The sequence below is a fragment of the Lonchura striata genome, chromosome 13 (assembly GCF_046129695.1).
Source record: "Lonchura striata isolate bLonStr1 chromosome 13, bLonStr1.mat, whole genome shotgun sequence".
Lineage (NCBI taxonomy): Eukaryota > Metazoa > Chordata > Aves > Passeriformes > Estrildidae > Lonchura > Lonchura striata.
Genome location: NC_134615.1, coordinates 17,251,982 through 17,270,035, shown reverse-complemented (window position 1 = coordinate 17,270,035; position 18,054 = coordinate 17,251,982). Strand labels below are relative to the sequence as shown.

At 54.7% G+C, this 18,054-nt stretch overlaps 2 protein-coding genes across 3 annotated transcripts; one reads left to right on the top strand and one right to left on the bottom strand.

Annotated features, from left to right (window-relative positions):
* Nucleotides 1-1,480: 1,480 nt before the first annotated feature.
* Nucleotides 1,481-6,966, bottom strand: LOC110476319 (partitioning defective 6 homolog alpha). Of its 2 annotated transcripts, none has more exons than XM_021541187.2 (3): nt 6,835-6,966; nt 5,358-5,580; nt 1,481-2,559 (listed from the first exon to the last, which is right to left on the bottom strand). In XM_021541187.2, the coding sequence occupies exons 1-3, from the start codon at nt 6,895-6,897 to the stop codon at nt 1,772-1,774; spliced, it is 1,074 nt and encodes a 357-aa protein (XP_021396862.1). In that variant the 5' UTR covers nt 6,898-6,966; the 3' UTR covers nt 1,481-1,771. The 2 variants fall into 2 exon arrangements, with proteins under 2 accessions (XP_021396862.1, XP_021396863.1); XM_021541188.2 differs by having other exon boundaries at nt 1,481-2,556.
* Nucleotides 6,967-10,529: 3,563 nt separating this feature from the next.
* On the top strand, nt 10,530-17,451 carry HERPUD1 (homocysteine inducible ER protein with ubiquitin like domain 1). The gene is made up of 8 exons (XM_021541180.3): nt 10,530-10,695; nt 11,941-12,018; nt 12,103-12,177; nt 13,164-13,285; nt 13,736-13,858; nt 14,487-14,834; nt 15,687-15,792; nt 16,390-17,451. The coding sequence occupies exons 1-8, from the start codon at nt 10,564-10,566 to the stop codon at nt 16,552-16,554; spliced, it is 1,149 nt and encodes a 382-aa protein (XP_021396855.2). The 5' UTR covers nt 10,530-10,563; the 3' UTR covers nt 16,555-17,451.
* The last annotated feature ends 603 nt before the right edge of the window (nt 17,452-18,054 follow it).

Genomic DNA, 18,054 nt, shown 5'->3' with positions numbered 1-18,054 from the left:
AGATTTGGCACAGTGCAGGCAGGGATGAGCTGTGGTTTCATAGGGCTGGGACATGGTGGTGGGACATGGACTGGAGAATGTGCAAAATCCTGCTGGATCTCAGTCCACAGGCTGGCAGGACAGGGCTGGAAGGTGCCATCACAAAGGTGAGCTCACCGCTGCCCTACCTTCAGATGCCATGTAGGAACCTGATCTGACCTTTGCAGGGATCTTGCTGCAGGTGGCTGCAGGGCTCGGTGCATCTCCTGCTCAGCAGAGACATGGTGCCACCACAGCTTGGAGCCATATCCAACTTAATTAGGAGAATCTCCAAGGAGGAGCTTGCCCCCATCACCTTGCTGGAGCTCTGTCTCCACACAGTGCTGGCCTCAGGGGAAACACATTTTCCCCTGAAATCCCATCAAGTTTTCCCTTCTTGCAGCTTGTGCTGTTGCTCCATTTGCTACAGAGGCTGGGGATACTGTGTGTGGATCCCCCAAGCAGCTGGGGATTTTTTTGCAGGGGTTGCTCCATCCTGGGCAGGATTTTGTGGGGTGGGGATACTGTGGAGTATTCTAGCCCTGCCTGTGCCACCTGGCACACTGCAGTGCCCTGGGATGTCAGGGCTGACACCGCTGCCAAGGGGTGGGGAATATTTTGGCACTCGAGGGCTGGAGGAGGTGAGATGCCAACTGGAAAATCACCCCATGTGCCCCTGGGGCCACCTCAGGGCAAACCCACAGCCAGGCTGAGCCGGCTGGATCAGAGTGACTGGGGGCCATGGGCACAGCCCCTGGGCACCTCCCTGCCCACAACAAGCCTGGGCTAACCAGCCCTGCTGCCAGATCTGCTCTCTGCTCTGTCTGGGCCCTGGCTGTGAGCCATGAGTGTCCTCAGCCCTTACTGCACTCCCAGCCTGCCCTGGCCTAAGGCTCTGAACGGAGAGTTGGTGCTGGCTTTTCAGACCCTGAGAGCTGCAGGTCTTGCTCCTTGCCAGTCCCACCACAAGCCCTTGGCAGCAGTGAGTGCCACCATCAGCTGGGCACTTTCAGGAGAGGGACTGAGGGTGCTGGGAGCCCCAGAACATCAGGGACAGGTGTGGACCCCCATGCCCTGAGCTTGGGGCTGAAGGAGGAGGATGGGGCTGCACCATCCCCAGCAGCGTTTACAGGGCTGAGTGACAGCCAAGGTGCTGCTGCCAGACCAGGTGTCCCCTGCATTACTGAGGGCCCTGCAACGGGGACATGGTGGGAATAGGGGAACCAAGCAAGGCTGACTGCATCAGGCCATCAGGCCATGCAGCTGCCCAAAACAGCCTGGACATGCATCCTGGAACAGGCACAATGCATCTCAGTGGAGTCACCCAGCACAGCAGCAAAGTCACAAGGTGTGCTAAGGTCAAGGCCACAGCCCCCAGGCACTGCCTTCCATGCACGGGGCTGGGGTACCCACCCGCTGTCCCCCTCCTCCCTGCAGTGACATGAACCAGGGACAACCATGCTGCTTTCTACAAAAAGTTTTACTGTCCATTGCAATATATTAATGATGCATATTTCAATAAAACAATTAAAAACCCCCACTTGCTTGGAAGAGGAGGCAAGGGTGCTCAGAGGGGCAGTGCCCAGCTTGAGTGGATCCCACAGCGGGACTCCTGGGGTCACAGGGGGTGGGAGAGGGCAGAGGGCAGCCCCTCTCCACCCCTGCCCGCCGGCCACATCATCACCCTGGTGTCCACATCCAGCCCAGATCAGCGGAAACCCGGCCGGCCACCGAGTGGCACAGGCTCCTGCAGCTATAGGGTGAGGAGGGTGCCATCCTCCCGTCCGCTGCCCCTGCCAGGGCTGCCGTCGTGGCTGCCGAGGGACTGCAGGGAGCCCCGCGAGCTGTGCGGGGACAGGCTCCGCTGGAGGGGTCCGTCGGCGGGGCCGCCATTGGGGCAGCCCCCGGGGGTGTAGTGGGACGCGCTGTCGCTCTCGATGACCAGGTCGCCCTCCTCGTCGCTCTCGGCCGTGCTGTAGTTGCTCAGGTACTGCGAGGCCGGGCTGGGGGTCTGCTGGCTGGGGGTGCTGTCCGTGGACATGCCGGAGCTGCCCGAGGCCTTGCTGCTGCGGATGACGTTGTTGCGCTGGTTGGCCGGCTTGACGGTGATGATGAGGTTGTGGCTGTTGGCCACCATCATGTCCGTCACTTGGTCCAGGGACTTGCCGGCCACGTCGATGCCGTTCACCTCCAGGATCTCGTCGCTCACCGCCAGCAGCCCCGTGCTCTCAGCCAAGCCGCCCTTCACCAGGCGGGAGATGAAGATGCCGGGCACCTTCTCGACGCCCTGCGGGGCCACGCGCACGCTGACGCCGTCGCGGATGTAGAAGCCCAGCGGTTTGTCGGAGCCGTGCTTGTGGAGCCGCACGCGCCGGTGTGTCTCGGGCAGGATGTCCACGTCGATGATGGAGGAGATCTGGCGGAAGTCCTGGGGCATCCCGATGAGGAGGTGAGGCTTGGCCCGGTAGTGTGCTGGGCGCAGCAGCCCTTTCTTCTTCCGCTGCAAGGAGTTGGAGGCGAAGACGCTGGCATCAGACTCTGCTGTAGGGAGCGAGGGAGGACACGCGTCAGGCGCTGCAGCTGCCGGGGATGTGAGCCCGTGCCCTTGGCCCCAGGTGCTGGGGCCCTCAGCAGGAGGGCCCTGCTCACAGGTCTCACCGGCTTTTCCTCCCCTGATCATCAGCCTGGCTTTCCCTGCAGCCTGTCTCCGCTGGGGCCCATCTCCTGGGATTACCCAGCGTACACAGGCACACAGGCCGGGATTAGTGGGATCGAGGCAGTGATTCAGCCTTAATCACACTTTAAGCCAAACTCTGCAGTTTAACACTAGAGCTGCCAGCCCTGATGGCCTGGGAGCTGCAGCCATGCCCCAGTTTGGGTTTGGGGAGCGAGGACCCCCCCCACATAAGTGTGTTGTGGTGGCAACCAACTCCCTTAGGGCGAGTCCAACCCCAGGAGACAGCACCAGAGTCCTCTGCCCCACCAGAGCAGGGCTATCGCTGGCATGGGTTGGTGATAGCCACCACTATGTCCTGCAGAACTCTGGCATTCCCAAGGACAGAGACTCCCCACCTCCTGGAAATTCATCCCAGGGCTGCAGCATCCTCAGGGCCCCTGAATATCCCAGACTGTGACTTGTGCCCATGTCTCTTATTGCACCATCAGGCACCTTCATCCAGGGTTTGACTCCCTCCTTCTGGACCATGGCCTGGGGCTGCTCTGTGGGGCCCAACTCCAACCCATCACTCTTGGCCTCCTCATCCACCAGGTGCTGGGGAGTAGCCCCTGGTTCCTCTCTGGTTTCTCCCCAACTCTTTCCATGGGGGAGCCTAGATCTAGATGTTCCATGGTCAGCACATTCCACACAGTGACCCCCACCAGCATCTGGACCCTGCTCCAGCTGCAGGGCTGCTAGGGATGTCCCCAAGCCCAGGGGACATGGGATTTCTCCCGAGCCAAGCCAGCCTGCCAGGGCTCCTGGTTTATAAATATCTCCCTGCACACACAGCCTTGGCATATTTTTAGCTCGGGGAAGGGTGGCGGAGGCTTTCCCACAGCTATTTCAGCACACAGCTCCTCTCCAAGGGGCGCAGAGTGGCTGGGCCAGGCAGCTCCAGCACACCAGGGATGAGCCCCATGGTGGCCCTGGCAATGTCCCACACTTTCCCCTGCCCTTCCCACGAGCCTTGACCCAGCCAAGGAGGGTCAGCATTGTTGTCCCAGCCAGGCTGCCCTGCAGGGATGGCTTCACCCAAGGGGGTGATGGTACAGAGGGGAGCCTAGCTGCTGCCTTTGCTTTTTGCTCTGCTGTGGCAGGATTGGCTGCTGTGGAGCCCACTGACAGGAGCACACCTGTGTGTGTGCACAGCTCCCTGCACCCCGTGGTGTGAGAGGCTCTGCAGCCACATTCCTCAGCGACCCAGACCGGTTCAACGACAGCCCAGCCTCAGGATGACCTGGATCCATTTTAAATTAGCTGTGATTCACCCAGGACTTGCTCCTGGACTCTCTGCTCACTTCCTTATGGTGCTGCCAGCCCCATGGCCCCTCTCCTGTGGGCACAACCAGGTGCTGGGGCTCCCTGATGCTGCTTGTTCGCCTTCCTTATCATGCTGCCCATGGAGCCAGGCTCTGCCTGCTTCTTCTCCACACTGTGCTGTCCTGGCACAGTCAGCTGTGCGCCCTCACAGGCTTTTCCATCAGCCCACAGGGCAGCTCTTGGGAGCAGGAGTGATGGTCCTACTGCAGCCTTGGCACACCCACCCCTGCACTGGCTCTCCATGTCACAGCCTGGGTCCAAGCACTGGGCAAGGAACAGGGGATGGTTTGGTGCTGGCAGAGACATCCCCTGAGTGCATCACCAGCTCCAGCAGCCTGGATCGCTGCTGCCAGCCCCCACACCATGTGGCCACAGGGGAATACACACGTCCAGAGCATCCCAAAACACCCTGATGTAAAAGCCCAGGAAAACTGACACAGCAGCCAGGGCTGGCCACCAGCATCACTTCTCGCCCAGAGACTTCATACCACTAACATGAGCTGGAAACACAGTCTCACTCTGGATGCTGTGCTGACCCTGTGGCTCTGGGTCAGGCTCTGGCTCTGTGAACTGCTGACCGATGGGGCTATGAAAGAGAAAACCTCAGTGCTACTAAACTGAGTGGAAGGGGATGGGCTGGTTTTCCCTGCAAACAGGAGAAATACTCGGAGTGTTTGTCACTTGGAGCTTTTCATCCTCACCAGGACCCTGCTATGAGGATACTATCAGGTGTACCTGTGCAAGGAAGTAGTTCCCTGGGAATATGCCACTAAGGTAAGGGCAAGCCCCTGGTCTGCCAGGGAGGCACCAAGCCTCTTCCGAACACCAAAAATCCAGCAGCACCTGGCACCCTGAGAGGTCTGCCAAAATGATGGCTCAATTCCTGCCTCCTCAGGGCAGGAGGCTGGATGGGGCTGCTGGCACAGCGCTCACGGGAGTAACACGGGTGTTATCTGGGAGCCCACACAAGCTTGGCTGGAAAACACGACTTCAAAGGGGTGAATTGCAAGGATCTGCCTTTGCCCGCCAGGTCGCATGGGGCTGGGCTGAGGCAGGTGCCCTCAGCTGCCAGGGAGAGCCTGTGTGGTTGCCACAGCCCTGGCAGGGTTCTGGCAGCCTCCAAGTGCCACCATCTCCACATCCATCCACTGGATGTGGCTGGAGGGTATGTGACCAGCCATGCCCCTGGTATGGAGGGCATGTGACCAGCCTGCCGCTGGCACAGTCCAAAGGTGGAACCAGCAGCACTGCGGGTTGTGGCTCATCTGTCTTGGTAGGACACATCCAGTGCCCTGCTTACCCTTCTTCTGGATGATGACCCTGAGGAGGGGGTTGGCAGAGGACAGGGCTTTGTGGTAGTTGTCGTCGTTGTTGATGGGCAGGAGGTCGCCGTGGATGTCTGTGTAGCCCAGCAGCACGTCCACCCGCGGGATCTGGTGCACCGTCTGCAGCAGCTGGTAGAAGTCCTGGAAGCTGCCGGCGCCGGAGCGCTTCATGGCAAAGCGGCGAAATTCAGCGTCAAACTGCAGAGGAGGACGAGGAAGAGGAGGAAGAGGAGGAAGAGGGTGACTCCGGGCAGGGCTGGCCCCGGCCGGCAGGACTGATGCAGGCAGGGCACCACACAGAGCTGCCCCAGGGCAGGCAGAGCCAGTCAGGAGGAGCCCGTCCCAAAGACAAAGTAAAAGGAGGGAAGCCGTTTTTCTGCCCAAACACTGAAGCCATGGGGCAGAAAGATGGCCCCGCGGCAGAGGAAGGACCCTCTGGCCGTACCACCAGCCGTGGCAGACTCCGCGCTGCCGGGAGGCCCTTCCCTGCGACACGGGCGCTGCCGTAGCACCTGGTGAGCAACAGCGCTAATTAATGCCTCCTTCCGTCACGACGAACGGGAAGCCAATTAAGAACAGGCTGAGGAGCGCTGCGAGGATCGCGCTGCCCGCGGGGGTCACACCCCAGCTGTCGGGGCAGGCGGTGGCCACCACGTCCTGGGAAGGAGGACACTCTGCACCCCGCCGGGGGTCCCGAGCAGGCAGTGGCACAGCTGGGCGAGTGCACAGCTGGATAAGGGTGCAGAAAGGGAGTGCATGCATCTGGATGAGCGCAGGGGTGGGTGGATGGGCACAGGTGGACAATGGTGCATATCTGGGTGACCGCACACATCTGGGCAAGGGTGTGCCAGGTGAGCACGTATCTGGATGAGCAGACACGTCTGCGGGAGACCACAGCTGGGCGAGCGCACAGTCATGCAGGTGTGCACATCTGGATGCGCGACAGGGGCTCGTGCCTTGCTGGGGGCGCACATCTGGCTGATGGCATAGCCGGGGATGAGCATGCCTTGGCGAGCACGCACATCTGGGTGAGTGTACATCTGGGCGAGGTGCGTCCCCGGGGTGACCGCACACCCCGCACACCCGCACCGGCGGGGCCAGCCCGCACGCCGGGGCTGCCGGAACGGCGCACCGGCGCCCTGCGCATCTGGCGAGCGCTCCGCCGCCGCGTTCCCACGGCCGCGCCGAGCGAGCCCGCGGCCCGGCAGAGCCCACGGTGGCGGGACGCCGCGGCCGCCGGGCCGGGCTGCGCTCGGGGAGGCTCCGGGCAGCGCCGCCGCAGCGCAGGGAGCGGACAGCCCGCACGGCCTGGCTCCCGCGCCGCTCCCTGCTGCGCGGTGCCACCCCACGTGTGCTGCCCGACGCGGGGGCGACGCGCTCGGTCGTGACCCGGCGGAACCGGCACGGGCATCGGCACCGGCATCACCGGCCCCGTCCCCGGCGGGCGCTTACCTTGCTCTTGACCTCGATGACGGGCTCGGCGGAGCGCGCCGGCGTGCGGTGGTGCTTGGCCATGGTGCGGGCCGGGCCGGGCCGCGGGGCCGCGCCGCCACCGCCGCTCCCGCGGCCACGGGGGATTTTCACCGGCCATGACGTCACCGGCGGGCAGGCCGGGCGCCGCCGCGCCATTGGCCCAGGCGGGGCGCGGGGCGGGGCCGCCCGGCTGCTGACAACGTCGCCGTGGAAACGGGGGTGGGACGGGAGGGCAGCAGGACCCCCGTCCTCATCCCTGTCCCCATCTCCGTCCCCATCCCACGTCAGACCCGTCTACCCCAGCACGGCTCCGCTCCCCGTCGGGCTGCCGCCGCGCCGGGACGGCACCGGGAACCGCGCCGGTAACCTCGGGCATCCCATCGCTGTCAGGAACCTCATTAGCGACACATTAAACCCAGCAGCGGCTCCTCTCTGGGGACACCGAGCATCCGCACGGAATCCCCGCTAGTGTCACCGGTGAAAGCCTCGGCCCTGCCCGGGAATATCCCAGCGTTTCCCCGTGCTTGCCTTCCCATGCCGCCGGTTTGGTGGCCTTTGGCAAGAGGCAACCCTGGTAGCAGGGGATGTTTTCCAGGTGTGTTCCTCATTCCCCGCCTCCTGGTTCATTCTGCCTTTTCTCCCTTGTCTGACAGGGAAGTTTCATGCTGCCCCAGAGCAGTGTGAGCCAGGGAAGGTTCATTGTTTTGGGGATGATTTGCTTTACTGAGCAGTGGAGCAGCTGAGTGAGTGGAGGGAAACCGACCAAGTTCACCGGCAGTGTGGCAAAGCCTCGCCGTGCCCGTTCCAGCACCAGGCTGCCAGGACGTGCACCCAGAGCACATCTCGGTGCTGCCAGGCTGTGCCCACAGGTGATGCCCGTGGGATGTGTCTGGCAGAACTGGCTCTGCTTGGGCACAGAAACTCCCAGGGACAGCCAGAGAACCCCTTCCCTGCAGACCCTGCTGCAGTGCAGCTCTGCCAGCGATGCCAGAGAACACTGTGAGCTCCCTCCTTCCAGCACCAGGGTCACCAGCCCCATTACCTGAAGAAAACCAGACTCTTGTTCATAGACTCTGAGGAATTTTGGAGCCAGAGGGGCCATGACAGCAGCACCATGAAGCAGTTTTTAAAGCCAAACACCCAGTGAGTACAGTGCTTCTGACAATAAACATATCGAACCAAGCCCAGAGAATCAGCTTGGCTTGTCTGGATTCTGCTGCCCTTTGATCCTTGCCCTATCCTGGCCCAGGGAGCAACTTTTGGTCAGGACAACATTGCATAACACCCTGGCATTCCTACAGCACAAGGCCTGTGCTGGCTGCTCTGAGGCTCCTGGCAGGCTCGTCCCTTGTGTCACTGTGCCTGGCTGAGCAAAGGAGCATGCCAGGCTGCGAGACTGTGGGGCATCTCCTCATGTGCTGGCAAATTCTCCTCTGGCTGTTCCTGCTGTGCCAAGAGATTGCCATGCCATGAAAACCAGCCTGACCACAAACAGAGCTGTAAACTCATCAGCAACACCCCGCTCAGCCCCCCCAGTTCTGTTTGGTTTTTTTTTAAACAGAGTAATTGTGTTGCGCTCAGAGAGATAATCCTGATTTACATCGTGGTTAATATTTACGCAGGTGACAAAAGCAGCTTGCAGCCCTTCATCTCCAATTTTGGTAAATTGGAGTTAATTGTTGAGCAGGACAGCAGGTGATGTGCTGGTCACACCTTCTGCTTTGTGCTGTGGCCCCTTATCTGCTGCCACAGAGTGAGCTAAGCTAAGCAGACAGGATCAGGGCAAGTGTTCATTCTGCCTCAGTCCCAGGAGCTCTGAATCAGCCAGCATGTGCTACCTGATGTCCAGATGTGTCCACTGACTCCAGATCCACCAGTTCTTGGCTGCTGTGGGTGAGGGCAGTGAGGACCTGGCTCTCTGGGGGGTCCAGCACCCCCAGACATGGAAGGGGGCTGCTGAGGTTTAGCACTCAGGTGCCTCAGGAGGTTGTTCCTCCAGCTCCTGCTCCAAGCCAGGTGAGTGCTGGACTCAGGTAAGTTTGTCCAGTGAGCAGGCATTTTCCCCAGCAATGGCTCAGACAAGGAATGAGCAGAAAGCAGTTCAGTTGAGTTCTGCCTCTCTTGTCTGTGATGAAGGAGAAGCACAGGAGCCTGAGCTTGAGGCAGGATCAGCACTGTGGCTACAGCCGTGCAGCTGGTCCACGGGCCAGCAACAGCACAGGGAGTCCCAGATAAAACACACACAGTCCAAGATCCTGGCTCCACTCCAACACCTGCGCAGCCTTACCCTGTCCCTACCACCCACGGGAACTCACTTGGTGCTCTGAACAAGGCTGCAGCCAAGCGAGCAGCAAAGTCACCTTGACTTTGGCAATGGCACGGGTGGCCCTGGACACTGTGTTTGCCTTTCCCCAGGATGGGGACCACGATCTGTGCTGATGGAGCAAGAGCAGCAAATAGCTCTGGCAGTGTCTCCTTGGGTTGGTGGGACACGGAGCAGAAGTCAGGGAGGCAAAGCTCACCTGGGCATTGAGCTGTCCCAGGGACAGCCAGGACAGAGCAGGAGGAGCGCAGCCCCAGTGCTCGCTGTGGGATGTGGATGCAGGGCAGGAATGGGCTCCGATGGAATTCTCCATCCTCACGAGGCCGTACCCTGGCAGCTGCGGAGGGTTCAGCCCACCAGAGCCAGGCTCAGCTCACTTCTGGGCGATTTTGTTGCGTCGGTCCCACGGCAGCGCTGCCCTTGGGCTCGGCTCTGCCCCGGGCAGCCGCGGGGCGATGGCAGAGCGGCTTTCCTAGTTGCAAAATCCAGTCTTGGCTGCAGACTCATCCGTGCCTTTGGGCAACAGGTCTGGCTGCCAAGGAACACTATGAGCAGCTCCTGAAACACGCAGAGTAAATGCCTGGTGCCGAGATAAACCCGACGTCTCACCTTCCTACAGCTTCGTTCGGAAGGACGCGAAAACCCCCTCCTGGCGCACCAGGATCATTACCACGGGCTTTTAACGTGCTGCAGCGCATCTCACAGGAAGATGGGCAAGAGGAGGAGCATCCAGAAGCTGCTGGTCCACATTTTTACGGCTTTTTTTTTTTTTTTTTTTTTTTTGTTAGTAAAAATGTAATGAATTATTAATTTTCCCCAGCATCTCTGCACACTTCTTTTGGTTCCACCCACAAAGTCCTGTACCCACACAAAGCCCACAGCAAACCGGCTGAGGTAGCTCACACAGATCGGGTAAAATAACCATAGGGAAAAAGGGGATGTTTCACTTGAATCAGGCTGTGCATGCAGCACGTGCAGAGCTCCACAGAGCTGTGCTGCTCCAGGGGGCGAGGGGAGAGGGAAGGCGAAGCAAGGGTCGCTGAGAGCGGTGTTGGTGCCGGAGGTGATGCGGTGGAGGGAGGTGAGGAGGGAACGACGGAGCGCGGCGGCACCGGCGCGGCCACGGCCCCTCAGGGACGGGCGGGGCGGGTCCACGGTCACCGTGGTGACCGCATAGCTCCGCCCCCCACCGGCACCACCCAATCAGCGCCTCCGTTTCCTCACGGCGTGCACGCGAGGCTCCGTCCCATTGGCCCACGTGGCAGCCCCGCCCCTTTCCTCATCGCCGCCAATCAGCCGCAGCCACCGCGGCCCTGCGGCGGGGCGGGCCCCTATAAAGCTCTGACGGGGGAGGTTTTGCAACCTCCACCCGCCCCGCGCCCGCCATGGAGGAGCCGCTGGCGCTGCTGGTGCGGAGCCCCGCGCAGCGACACCGCGACCTCCGCCTCAGCGCCCAGCCCGCCTGGACCGTGCGCCGCCTCAAGACCGAGCTGCGCCGCCTCCTGCCCGACGCGCCGGTGAGTGCGCAGTCCACTCTTCCGGGGGCTCCATGGGCGCTGCCTGGGTGGGTGGGCGGTGGGGGCTGCCTGGCTCCCTGCAGGGTAGGGCGGCGGCTGCCGTGGGATTGCCCTGGGGCCGGCGCCTGCTCCCTGGGGGCTGCCCCGGGGCCGTGCCTGCTCCCCGGGGGCTGCCCCGGGGCCGTGCCTGCTCCCCGGGGGCTGCCCCGGGGCCGTGCCTGCTCCCCGGGCTGTCCCGGTTGCGTCAGCCGCGCTTGAGGCGCGCTTGGGCTGTTCTGGGGCTGTTCGTGGCCCGGCTGTGGTTAATCATTGCCCGCCCGGCCGGCGCGTCCCGCAGCTGTGCGGGCCGGAGCCCGCTGCCCCCGGGCACCGCGCCCGGCCGGGGCCTGGCGGGGCTTTGCGGTCCCGGTCCCGCTGCGAGCGGGAGGCGCGGCGCTGCGTGGGGCTGGAATGCAGAAGTGTTGCCTTCCCCCGAGCACACGCGATGGACGCGTGAGCTGCTGCAATCGCTGCGCTCCGTGTCCCGCCGCTCCCGCGGGAGGCTCTGTGGCCTTCACAGCGCCAATAAACGTGGGAAAGACCTCCAAGTTCAACCTTCGACCCAATGCAACTATGCCTGCTAAGCCACACTGACATGCCGTGGTTGTACTCGTTTTTTCAAGAGTGCCAGGGATGCTGCCTCCATTTCAGTGCTTAGCCATTCCTTCCGTGAAGAAATTTTTCGTAACATTTCTCCAACTGGAGACTGCCCTCCAAACTTAAGGCTTGTTCTGTCACTAGTTGCTTGGAAGATTGCCCGATTCCCATGCCTTTGCCATGCTTTCCCTGGGAGTGTGGTGATTAGCCAGAAACAGGCTCCAGGTGCTTCTCCAGCTGCTGTGGGACAGATCCCAGTGAAGAGCTGCTGGGTCCCATTGGGTGAGGTGTAATAGATTTACTTGACACCACCACCTCTGGTGCTGATCAGGTTAGGTAGAACTCCGAACTTCTGTTTTTAAGAAATACAAATGGTTTTGTTGGTTCTGTAAAAGATACAGCACCTAATTAAATTCTTTGCCCAAGGGACTTTGGATTCTTATACAGGTTTGCACCTTGATATTATCCCACTCGGCATTCAGTTGTTCTCATAACTTCAGCTGAATTTAGATGTGCAGTTTAATATGTGGGATGCTGCAAGCTCCACCAGCTGTAAGCTGTGTTAATGCTTGGCAGAGCAAGTAATCCTATTCCTTGTTTTCTTCAAAGCCTGAAGAGGACCAAAAGCTGATTTATTCTGGGAAGCTGCTGCTTGATCACCACTGTCTGGGAGAATTGTTGCCAAAGGTATAAAAAAAGTCTCTTTTATGATGTGCTGAAATATATCCACAGAATGGATTTTTTTTTAACAGATCTTCCCTTAAATTTCAGCATGGGGAGGTGCATGCTTTTCACTTGGTATACAACCTCAAGACTCCTGGAAATATGCAAGGAACCAAATCAGAGGTAATTAAACTTAAGTTAACTCTGAATCTTGGGCTTGGAACTGAAAACGAGAAGTCTTGGATGACCATTTTAAGTTCCCTTTTACTGCAGGTTTTCCCTTTTAGTGCAACAGCAGCATGTTATGTTTGGGAGTGTGAGAATGTATTTGGATTACGCTGAGTAAAAAAATTGCCTCTACAGTTAATCAGTAAAGATTCTTATGGTATCTGTTGAGAAAGATCTAGTTGTGATGTGCTGCTCAGGGGAGAAATGCTTTCTGGCAGATTCAGTTTTATTAAATAGATTGACTTGCTATGTCCCAGGCATGCTTGGACAGACTGAGCTTGTGGAGGGAAGTGGTTCTGATCTGTGTGGAGAGGGAAGAAGGCTGAGAACTGCAGACACTTTAACTGCTCTCATTAATGACTCATCTTTGGCTTCCTCTCTACAGGCTCAGCCTTGGTGCTTGAGCTCAGTGTGGACTGGTCTCAAGTAAAAATGGTCAAAATCCATCCTTTCTTTAAAGGGCCTAGGCAAATGTTTCTAGAGGTGTGTGTTCCTGTTGCCCATCAAAGGCACTCTGAGCTAACCCTACCCATGCTAGATGTGAGCCAGCTTTGGCTGGGTGTCACATATATCACCACAGCACAGCTGTTGAACTGTGTGCAGCAGTTTGTGCAAGTACAAATTTGCCATTGGAAAAAGCCAAAGTGTCTTTTGTGTTTTATATCTTTATAGCCATATGGACACTGAATGTGTGCATAAGAAGTAATAAATTCAGTGTGGCTATTGTGAAAGGGAAGAGTAGCATCAAATCAGTTTTGCCTCCCAGTCATTTGGTTCCAGGAGGTTTAAAATACTGATGGAGGTGCTTGTGGTGTGGCACTGAGAGGTGCTGTGCAGGAATAGGTGTTAAAACAAGGGCATACTTTGTGGGGTGCAGACTTTTTGCATAAAGTGTGTGTGCTGTCCTGAGTAAACCTCACTGGCTGCCCTGCTGTCTGTAGGTTAAAGCTGATCAGCCCACGTTATCATCAGAAGCCAGGCAGGAATCCAATGTGTCTTCCTCAAATGGTGGAAGGTTGAGGAGCTCTTCAGGTGTCCACTCTTCAGCAGAAGCCAGTAATGGGTAAATACAATTTTATGTACACCTTTGAGATTAAGATGATATGTCTGTGTTATATAGTGTCATAAGTCCATAGAACATGGGCCACATATTATGAGGCTTTATATAAAAGCTTTAGTGGACATAAAATAATTTGGATTGGAAAGGACCTTTAAAGGCCATCTAGTCCAACCCTCTGCCATGAGGGGTACCTTCTACTAGTTCAGGTTGCTCTGTCCAACCTGGCCATGAACAATTTCAAGGATGTGGCATCTAAAGGAAAATGCACTGCTCTGTTAATTAGGAAGAAAAGTCTTTGCTTTTTCCATGTGGGTAAAGAGGTGTCTAGAAGGAAGAATTAATTTTGTACTTGGGTGCACAAAATTGCAGAAGCTTATTTACATTGTTCTGTAATAAATTGCTTTTGCTGTGAGTCCAGTATTTCCTAATGAATGTGTTTGAATTTTGACCAAGGGTGGAAACAACACAGCATCCCTTCCAGAGTGTGGCTCCTGGCTTCTCTGCTTACACAGCCTACAGCATGCTTCAGATGTCCTGGTTCCAGCAGATTTATGCAAGACAGTATTACATGCAATAGTAAGTGTTCTATTCCAAGCTGCCAGGAGGAAGTAGAAACTGTCATAAAAGAAATTTGAGAGCTCCTAGCAACTCTTCCTCTTTTGGTGATGCTTGGAGACCTTTTCATCATAACTTGTGCTGAATGTTGTGGCAGTGTACCCCTAACTGTGCTGCACTGCTGCTGTTCAGGCCAGTGGTTCTGAATCTTGCCCATTGCCTATCTGACTCTTCCTTGGCAGGGCAGGTGTCCCTGGAGTAAATCTGATCCTGCTGATGAGCCTTTGTTCTTTTTTTTTTTTAACTGCTCAAAGTGCATACAGCCTTGACTGGACATCAGTGATAGGTCAAGCTGAGATTTGCAGAAGGCTTTTAGAGTACCTGCAGATTGCTGTAAATTGTTTTTGTGAAGTATTGACATTACTGTTGATAAAGGGGAGGGTGCCTGGTTTGATTTGTTGAAGTTGCTATATAATTATGGGTAGAACTAAAACTTGTTTATAATGCTTCTATAGCCTCTAAATTTAATGCTTTCTACTTGCATGTGATCTGACTGTTGCTAAAGGGGGACAGGCTTTCACACACAGGGCCTGTGTGAGGTGAGAGGATTTGACTAAGCCTCATTCTGTGCTTTGTTCTCTGGTTCCAGCTTGGCTTCTACTGCTGCATCTGCTGACCCATCCTGTGCACGGCGTTCTCAGGAGATACCAGTGGCACCAGTGACACCTCCAGCTCCTCTGCCAGACCCATTTCCTGCCCAAAACCATCCTGGAAACCAGAATGTTGCTGCTCAGGTTAATGCAGTGGCTGACCAGAACTTGAGGATGAATGCCCAAGGGGGGCCCCTCATGGAGGAAGATGAGGAGGGTGGCAATCGAGACTGGTTGGACTGGCTGTACTCAGCAACACTGTTATATGTTTTTGTCAACATGGTCTATTTCTACTCCAGTATCAGCAGACTCCTCCTCGTCATGGGTGGCACTGTTCTGATGTATCTGTAAGTGTATGGTGCTAATATTTGCTGTTCAGAAGGGTTTCACTGAAGTACTGAGTTCTGTGCTCAGCAAGTTCAGCTTCCTGGTGGTTAAGATTTATAGGACTCTTGCACCTGGAAAGGGCAAACCACTCCTCTATATCCTGGTACAACTCAGTATTTAGAAAAATGATATTTAAGACTATGTCTGGATTAAATTAAGAATGTGGCTAATCTCACTGTGATTTTGCAGTTTCTGCTGTGGCTGTCTTTCTATTTCAGAAAACTACATGAAACCAAAGTAGCCCTTGTGGTAAAGCTCCAGCAGCTCAGTAGCATAGAGCAGATAAAACTCTCAGTTCAGTGTGAAAAATTACAGTTTATTTTGGGAAATTAGTGGTTGAAGTCTGGGAAGAGGGTCTTACACTTGCTGTTTCAATCATGCATCCAATGCAGTTCTTCTGCTGTGTTGCCCCTCTGGAGAACAGACCAAGATGAACTGAGTGGAGTGTCCTGAACTGCCTTTGAACCTCTCTGTGTGGGGGAATATAATTAGGATAAAAATATGATAATGGACTCTCAGATGCTATACTTTGGATGTCTTATCTGAGAAAAATAATCTGTCCTCTAAAATTATTTGATCAGCTGTGGAACAAGTGATGTAGGTGTCTGAACTGTAGGTCTAGGTGTGATAAGTGGAGCAGCTTTTTCAACATCTATGTAGACATGGAGAGTTGAAGGTTAATTGTTCTACTGAAAGTCCTTAAATCTTACTGTTGATGGTTGCCAGCAGCTCTGAGCAGTCAAATGTGCAGCTGTTGTGTAACAGGATGAGTAATGTTGAAACATTAATTAATGAATTTTTGCCTTCCCCAGGCACCATGCTGGACGGTTCCCATTTAGACGAAGACCAGTTCAACCCTTCCCAGGCAATATTCCACCTCAAGCTGCTCTAAACCAGGACCAGAACAATAATTTTCAGGTATTGTCTTGCTATATTTTTATAGCATGAAACCCTGGGAAGTTTTGCTTTGGGTTTAATAATTCTCTAGTAGAAAAAATTCTTTTCTTGAAGCTTCTGTAAGACAGTATGGGAGAAGAATTGCCTCCTGAGTCCTCCATTGGTGTAGTAAATTCCTTAGTTCACCAGAATATTTCAGGGTGAAGGTTCTCTTTTAGCTGCTTCTGTCCTTTAGGAAGTTGCAGTGGGAAGTGGTCTGTTACAGGCTGTAACTGAGAACAGGGTTCAGGCTACACCTCTGTAGGATTTGTCTATAAGCAGTTTGAGTCTTTAATTTCAAGCTGACAGTTCTGATGTCAGTGAAAGCCAATTAGCTGTAAATATGTAATTCACCTGATCTGGTGCTTGATGGCTGTCCCGGACAGTGTTTCTGGACACCAGTGTGAGTTAACCAGTAATGTCCATGTGCAGCTTGGGCTTTTGACTTTGTGTCTGGGGCTACTTGAAAAGAATTATATTCAAACAGTGACATTTTGGCAACAAAAACACACTTTGATGCCAGGCTTTTCTAGCGTGTTTCTGAAATTCTTCTTTACCAAATATCCTTTATTTTGACAGGGGGAAAATGGAGGCAGAACAAATGAGTCTGAGGCACCTCCTGAGGGACAGGCTTCCCAAGAACTGCAGCAGGCCAGCCCTTCACTTGTGAGCACGGTGTGGGTTTTTTTCAAGACTTTCTTTGCCTCCCTCCTTCCAGAAGGGCCTGGACTGACCCGTAACTGATTTGTCACCAATCTGCTTGTCTGAAACTGCAGTGGACACCTGAGAGAACCAGACACCAACTCCAGACTAGGCGTGGAAAAGGATGGCACTCCTCTGGCTTTCACTGACCAAGCAAATAAAGCTGCAAGAAGCCTTACATCAGTACAGCCCAGAGACTGAGATGCTTGTCCTTATTCCAAAGAACTTTGTTCCATAGCATTCATTAGGTACCTATGTAGAGGCTTGGCATTGTGGACTTGTGCACTAAAGGCACAGGCTCTGAGCGGGTGTGCAAAAATGTTAGGGAAGCAAATTGCTTCTTCTGTGCAATGTGATTCCTGTTGGAATGTTTCAAATGCTATTTCAATTACACTGAGTGTAGGATCTCAAACAAAAATTGCTAGATATGCATTAGCAGATTTTTAGGAAAGATCTATTGTTAAATTGCTTCAATATTTTCAATTTTCTTTGTAAATATTTCCCTATGAAGTATGTATTGTGCAATCTCCTTGTTGGACAAAGTGGAGGACTGTAAGATGGTGATGTAGATAAGCAATTACCTCAGTGGAGTTGCAGACTAAATTTCATGTTGCAGAATTCAGATAGTTTAAATTCAAGATTTAATTTCTTCTGTTCTTCCTCCTTCCCCTCTGCCCTGCTGCCAGATCATGGGGGAAGAGTGTGTTCAGGTATAAATATATTTAGCAAAACTTATGCAAAATGTGAACTTCTTCACTGCTTTTGGATGCAAACTTAAAGCAGTCTAATTCCTATATTCAACTTTGCATTCTCACTCCAGTGCAACTCCTCTTGTATTATTTCATTGTGTTTTCTTTAATTTCTGATATAATTAAGGGCTGTTATTTCAATAAAATTTGCAGGCATTTATATCCGCATTTGTATATATCCTCTAAAGTACAGGGTGTTTTCTTGCCTATTTTTTATTGGAAAGTCATGATGAGGGAGTTGGGATATGAGGAGAAAAGGTGCTTAACTCAGTTCCTTGCCCAGCTGTGTTCTTCAGCAGGTAAAGTGCCTTGAATAGTTTGGAGTTTGCTTCTGGAAAGCTGGTAACAGAAAGGCCATGGGCATCTTGAAGTGGGTAATTCTGTAGCTATTTGGAAAGCTGGGCTCCTTGAACCCTGCCTCATGGTGGAGTTGCTACACAGTCTTGGCCCAGGGTTTAACTTGGCTTGGAATGGGCTCTCTAGGAACAGCTGCCACTCCTAGAACTTGTCACTCTTTTCCTCTGCTGCCTGCACTTGGCAAGGCAATTTTAGGAGTGTTGGCAGGGCCAACACACATCAGTTGGGCAGGTAATACTTGATCTTGCCATGTCAGATCAGACTAACATTGGACATAGTTTGTTGGTATTACCTGTGGTAGCTGCTTAATCCTGGTGCTGGTTTTGATTTGAACAAATTCTTTTCCAGGCTTGTTTTTCTGCTGTATCTTCAGTTTACTAGAGACTTGGTGAATAGGTAGGGCAGTGGTAAAATAATTAAGTATGTAAAATTAAAT

What these genes read in the sequence shown, in the direction of transcription:
- LOC110476319 (XM_021541187.2), bottom strand. Translation starts at nt 6,897, where the DNA reads ATGGCCAAGCACCACCGCACGCCGGCGCGCTCCGCCGAGCCCGTCATC. An exon ending in TCATCGAGGTCAAGAGCAAG is followed by an intron (nt 5,581 to 6,834) that starts GTAAGCGCCCGC and finishes CCTCCTCTGCAG; the next exon opens with TTTGACGCTGAATTTCGCCG. An exon ending in GGTCATCATCCAGAAGAAGG is followed by an intron (nt 2,560 to 5,357) that starts GTAAGCAGGGCA and finishes CGCTCCCTACAG; the next exon opens with CAGAGTCTGATGCCAGCGTC.
- HERPUD1 (XM_021541180.3), top strand. Translation starts at nt 10,564, where the DNA reads ATGGAGGAGCCGCTGGCGCTGCTGGTGCGGAGCCCCGCGCAGCGACAC. An exon ending in TCAGCAGAAGCCAGTAATGG is followed by an intron (nt 13,286 to 13,735) that starts GTAAATACAATT and finishes ATTTTGACCAAG; the next exon opens with GGTGGAAACAACACAGCATC. An exon ending in ACCAGAACAATAATTTTCAG is followed by an intron (nt 15,793 to 16,389) that starts GTATTGTCTTGC and finishes TTATTTTGACAG; the next exon opens with GGGGAAAATGGAGGCAGAAC.